Source organism: Plasmodium cynomolgi, chromosome 8 (genome assembly GCF_000321355.1).
Source record: "Plasmodium cynomolgi strain B DNA, chromosome 8, whole genome shotgun sequence".
Classification (NCBI taxonomy): domain Eukaryota; phylum Apicomplexa; class Aconoidasida; order Haemosporida; family Plasmodiidae; genus Plasmodium; species Plasmodium cynomolgi.
In genome coordinates, this window is record NC_020401.1 from 626,860 (window position 1) to 633,435 (window position 6,576).

The 6,576-nt window shown below is 39.0% G+C and overlaps 1 protein-coding gene across 1 annotated transcript; it reads left to right on the plus strand.

Moving 5' to 3' along the window:
• Positions 1-348: 348 nt before the first annotated feature.
• On the plus strand, positions 349-3,391 carry PCYB_082340 (hypothetical protein; the record flags this gene model as incomplete). Its single annotated transcript, XM_004221972.1, has 3 exons — positions 349-370; positions 497-1,486; positions 1,572-3,391. The coding sequence occupies 3 exons, from the start codon at positions 349-351 to the stop codon at positions 3,389-3,391; spliced, it is 2,832 nt and encodes a 943-aa protein (XP_004222020.1).
• Between the last annotated feature and the right edge of the window lie 3,185 nt (positions 3,392-6,576).

The window sequence follows — 6,576 nt, forward strand, 5'->3', positions numbered from 1 at the left end:
GTCTAGTTTTTTTTTTTTTTTTTTTTTGTCACTTTGAATTGAGATCTCAACTGTACAAGAATTATGCAACAGGTGAACGAACACACACGTTGAGTGGGATCGAAATCGAGCACAGAATTGAATGGAGCACATCGTTCGCGGCCCTCTGCAAGGAGAGCAACTGTTCCACGAGTTGTACGTACATGCGCAGCGCATAGGTGAATACGCTTCCGCGTGAATACCCCTATATACACGCACAGGCACATACACGCTTGTTTCCCCACGACACGTGGCATACCGTGCACCCCCTGATAGTAGTGATAGAAAAAAAGTAGCCCAAAGGACGGAGGCGAAATATGAAAAACGAAAATGGAAATATACGTTCACTTACGTGCAACGAGAATGTAGAAGAAAAAAAAAAAATGGCTAAGCACAATTAAGGGAGACGATACGATCCACTTCAAAAAAGGGGTAGACAGCAAAAACTTGAAAAATGCAGCTCTGTCATTTTTTAAAGAAAAAAATATCTACAATGAGGAAAATGTGACTATCTTAAATGCCTTCTGTAAAGAAAAACTAGACGACCATCTCGTAAATGAAGAAATTGTTGAATTTCTGCAGAAAGCGTTTTTCCTGTATGAATATTTTATTAAAGAAAAAAAAAACATCAAAATTAGCAAAAAGGAATTCATTGAAAATGTATGCGACTGCTGCAGAAGAATATTTTTAAAAAATATTATAAAACATGAAAAAGAAATTTTAGATTTTTTGCTAAAAAATTTAATCAACTTTATTAACCAGCGTTCCTTCTTCGGCATTTATCAGTCACTATACAACATATCGCAGTATCAAAATAAAAACTTCAGAAGGGCGAGCGAATATGCAGACGGAAAGTTCCAGTTGCTGCTTAACGTTGTGCGGAGGGAAGTAATCGGGCGGAGTTTACTCGTTAATGATAACAGGTTCAATTTGGACGCACTTTTTCTTCCAGACGAGAATGACGAGAAGGAGATGAGGGAGTACTTTGCTGGTATAGCGACAAGTGCACAGCTAGGGAGCGGGGCAGCCATGAAGGGAAGCGGCAAGGAGGGGGAGGCTGCCATGAAGGGAAGCGACAAGGAGGGAGAAGCAACCATGAAGGGAAGCGGAAAGGAAGGAGAATCAACCATGAAGGGAAGCGGAAAGGAGAGAAAAAAGGGCACGATATTAAAAAGCATAGACGGCCGTGATGGTGGTGACCAGGCGGGAGAGACGTGGCCACAAGGAACGACCGCAGAAATGGAGTGCCTAGACAAAGAACTGAGTTGCTTCTACCTGTTCCTGTATTTCCAATCATGCTTCGAAAACATCAATTTTTACTTAATAGAAAAATTTATCGAAAATTATTACATTAACCAAGGCAAGGAGAACATCTACAAGGAGCTATTTCTGTTTTTGTTTTTAATTTACAAAGATAAGATGCACAGCGTTGTGGATGGCATTTTGGTCAACACGATAAATTATTTAAGTAAGGCAAATGATACAGAAGTGAGAAAAAAAAAAGCTATTAAATGAGGAGGTGGAGGTGGTGGACCAAAAAGTGCATCTTACAGATTACCTGTTCTACTTCGAATTGCTTATAAGTATTATCACCTTCAAAAATCTGCAGTATGAAAATAATTACGAATACTATATACACATGCTGAAGTTACTTTACGAAAATGACCAGTTGCAGGAATTATTCACATCGTCGCTGTTTTTCGTTTTTATTAGTGCCGAAGATGGCAATGTCAGAAATATGTTGCTAGCCAATTTTTCAAAATACCATTCGAGAAAGCATCAACATTTATCGAAATTTTTTATTCACCTGAAGAATGTGTTTCGTTTCATATACGATATGGATAGTGACCACTTAGTTTACAACCACGCTACATTTAACGGTGCACCTATTGCCCCTTTTATGCAACACACAGAGAGTGGGGAAAAGAGACAAGGGGATTACAGCACTGGCGTGAAAATGAAACAGGAGTACCTCCCCTTTGTGGCAGATAATATACACATAGACAAATATACATGTGCATTTTTTAAAGAAGGTTATTACATCATTAGCAGGAGCAACACGGACTACTTCTGCCAAGCGACAAATTTGTATCTGTACATTTATGACCACATATTCAACAAGCTAATAAACATCATTTACGAAAATGAAATGAATTTAAATGACGAATTTTTTCAGATCTGCGAACGTATCCTCAGACCCTTTTTATTTATTTATGTTGAATTATTTGACAACTTTTTGGAAAAATTTAAAGAAAGAATATTCAACGAACGGTTGATGCTGTCCTTTGCTTTTATTAAAAAGTATCTCTTTAAAAGTCTCTATGAGAAGGCCTTCCAGCAGAAGGATCTCTTCTACGTCATTTATCAATTTTATTTTTTGCTCTACGCTCTCAAGTACAACTTTCGAAATTTTTTAACTGCTCTCGTTATGACCAAGCGGAAGGTAACGCACCAACTGGACTTATTCCTAAAACTCAAACTTCAGAATAGCACAAATCTGCTCAGCAAACCAGTACATCGCGATGGAGTTGGAAACGCTTTGCAAGACGCGCCGCAAGGGGATGGAGAACACAACAGCAGCAGCGATGGGGACGGCGCGCACGACTCCACCCGCGGGCAGGGGCCAAAAAGGAAGGACCATGAAGGGGGTGACACAAAGGAGAAGTGTAATAGGCAAAAAATAAGACACCCATCAGGAGACCACCCCGAGAGTGAACAGTCGGGAAACGACTTGCCAGAAAACCCAAATGACAGTTCGCTCCAAATCGTGGCGAACAGTTTGGAAAACCCGCACAGCAATGAGGAGAGGGAAAAAAACAACATAATAAATTTTTTCCAGAAAAATTACTGGACATTGAAATATTTTGAGGCAAACACGGAAAAGAAGCTAGATGAGTTTTGCTCCCCTGATTTTAACGTACCTCTAGTCATGAAGGAGACGCCCAAGTTGAAGAAGCACAGCGTTGGCAGCAACCACACCGTTGGTAGCAACCACAGCGATAAGAGAGGAAAGAGTACTGGGGATGGGGGAAGCGCAGATGGGCGAGAAGGGGCAGGCACCAAGGGGTACGACTCCACAAGGGAGCAAGACCAAAAAGGGAGATTCGTGAAAAAGCTACACTCTTTTTTTGCCAAAAAAAAAGAAGTAGATAAACTCATCAATGAGCTTTTTCTGAACAATAAGGACAACGTGTACAGCAAAATTTTAAAAACCAATTTGGCCATAATAAAACAGCTAGCTAACATCCGCATGGATGTACTGTATCCCATTTTTAACGCCAGTCTGGTGTTCCTATTTGACGACTTTTATTTTTTCATCATACAGAATATAAAGTTAGTAATTGAAGAAGGAAAAAAAGTTTTCCAATCATAAAATTTTTCTGAATATGTCCTTCATTTTGCTGCACACTTTCGCGAAGGATGTGAAGGTGGAAAAGTACCTCGTGTCCATTTTTTACATTTTAAGATTGTCACTAAATAAGTTGAAGAAAATTAAAATAGTGGACCAACAAAAAATCCAAGGAAGTAATACCAACGAAGTTTATAATAAAAATACGAAGAAATTTGAAAGGCATATAAAATATTATAACCTTAGGAAGGATAAGGATGTCGTAAAGGCGAACACATCAGGGGTGGAGGAAGAAAATGAGAACGCGGCGGATTTGCAATTCTCCGCTGATGAAAGATCCACTGCTACCCTCCGCAAGATTGAAGAAAAGGTAAAATTGTATCAGAACATTTTTTATATTTTTTTAAAATTGATACAAAACATTTTGAAGGAGAATAACTTGTACTACAATTTCAAATCCATCATTTATGATATTTTATTTTGCGAGTTTTCCAACAAAGGAATCATATTCTCGTGCATGAAGTGCATTCTGGACAGGGCCAAGTTGGAGGAGGTTTACGCCTACAGCTTGGCGGTGCTCAGCGGGGGGGAGCTCGAATGGGGGGACCCAGATAACGCGGCGGACAACGTGGGGGACAACGTGACTGACGACGTGTCGAATAACGCGTCGAATAACGCGTCGAATAACGCTTCGAATAACGCGTCGAATAACGCGCCGAATAACGCTTCTAATAACGCTTCTAATAACGCGGCAGCTTGCCCAAACCGCAGCCACCTGTCGCGCATCCTGTCCAAGGGGAACTCCTTCAAAGTGAACTTCTTCGAACCCAGGCACGCGAGCAGCCGAAAGGTGTCCTCGCTCTACATCAATGTGATAATACTGTATTTTATATTTACCCAGAAGAACAAGAACAACGAAAAGAGCAAACTATACGACAGCTGCCTAAAAATGAGTGTGGAGGACTACTACAGCGTTGCCAACAAGCTACTGTGCCTTTTGTACTCGAGGGAGATGCAAAATGCCTACTACGAGAGGTACTTGAAATATCTCTGCCTGAAAATTTTAAAAAAAATTTATTGCCTCTTTTCGATAAAAGAGGCAGACATGTACCTAACACACATGAAACGGAACAGCACAGAGGATACAATTTTTGAAGATAAAAAATTGAAAAATGTTAGCCGTTTTAAGAATTGGTTTATTTAAGTTTTTATCAAATTACGAAATTAAGAATTATTTTGACAAAAAAAGTGGACATAAAACAACCTCAGACGAGTACAAATTTTTCTTTTTAAAAAATCTAACCTGTAACGATCATGTATTGAAGAATGATAACCTGTGCTTCCTGATCAGCTGCTTACTTTTCCTTTTCAACCTAAGGTACGACATGACAATTTTCTACAAAATTGTGTACATCATTTTAGTAGAAAAAAATGAAAATAAAAATTATATTTTAAAAAAAGTAATCTCATCTGTGAAGAAATTCATCAAACTGGCAGATACATACAATTGTTTGCATAGGGAAAATAAAAAAAGAAAAATAAGACTACCAGCTGATATAACAAACCATTCTGTCCTATTGTATACAGTCCGAACGAGCATTATTCTGTTGCTTCTAATGGATAGTAACAGTATTAACAAACCAGCACTTGTCCAAGAAAATTATATTACCTACCCAAACTTTCGAAGTTATTATATAAAAAAAAAAAACATTAAAAACTACTACACACAGTTAAATTTGTTGCTCTTTAGAATTTTCTACAGTGAAAAAATATTGCCATACTTAAATATTTTTTAGTACATTATACTTTATATCTTTTAGAAAGTTGAACCAAAATAATTTTTACTTTTTCGAGAGGATGTTTAACCTGAAGGATGACACGGAAGTTAGTCCGACAGGTGGAGCACCAAAAAAAGGAGACCCCGCATCTGTGGGGGAGAACCTACTCAACGTAAGCGCAGATAAATCCGTGCAGCTGCTGGATGAGAGTAGCATTCACCTAAGTGAAAAGTCCAAGGGATTATCGTCCAACCAGACAAACGGAGAAAATGAGCAAGTCAGTAAAAAAGACAACAAGGTGGGAAAAAAACACATGAGAGGCGAAAAAAATAGGGACAGCAGGATAAAAACATCGAAGCGCAGTGTAGGGGTGAAAAGAAAACACCTGAAGGAGGAGAAAAATTCGGACGAACTTTCGGAGAAAGGCTCGGGGGAAGACTCAGGAGAAAGCTCGTGGGAAAACTCGGAGGAAGACCCACAAGGGAGAAGCACCGCTTCCGAAGAAATGAATAAAAATTATCGGGCAATTTTGCGAAGCCGTAATGGAAAAACGACCATGTTGGGGAATAAGCAGGACGAAAAAACAAACCATGTGGATAACAAGTCGGATAAAAAGTACATAAAAATTGAAGACAGCTCGAGTAGCAACTCAACGTCCGACTCAGATGTGTCGTACAAAATAGGAACAAAAAAGAAGAACACTCGAAAAAATCTCGACACGAATAATAGTGCTCCCAGTGGGAAAAGAAGGAAGGTACCATCCAACAGCTCGGAAAATGCAACAAGTGAGGGGAAGAAACAGACAGAAAAAGGGATTTCCCCGCAGGAGAAGATGCAAAAACAGTCATTTAGCAAGCGGGAAGAGGTTAAAGCGGACATGTTGGACGGGACAGGTGCATTGAACGTGGTGGAAAGACACGGCGAGGGAGACACAGGCGGAAGTCCAGGAGTGGGTGCACCAACAGGTGCTGCAACGGGGGGGGGAAGCGACTCCACAGAAAACTTTCTATTCAATGGATCGCTGTCCTTAAAAATTTTAAACCATTTCATATTTATCTGCAAAGGTTTTCATGAGGACTTGGAGATAAAAATATACAACGGTGTAATAGCATGTTTGAAGGAAAACGAAAACGACAAGGAAAAATTGAAAAATATTTTAAGTCTTCAATTCAGTGAAGACGAAAAAAGCTCCACAAAGTATAAGAAGAAATTACAACTGCTCAGAATTATTCAAACCAAAATTATTTTCCTCAGTTATATAAAAGATAATTTAAAAAAGAGGAAATCGCTCATATCACGAATGAGTGAATTAAACTTGAATATTTTTAAAAACAAACCCATGTTTAACATTGTGTTAGATTTCGTCTGAGCGGGAGGCAAAAATGTAGTGAACCGCTTTTCATATTGATATCTACGTTTTTTTTTTTTTTT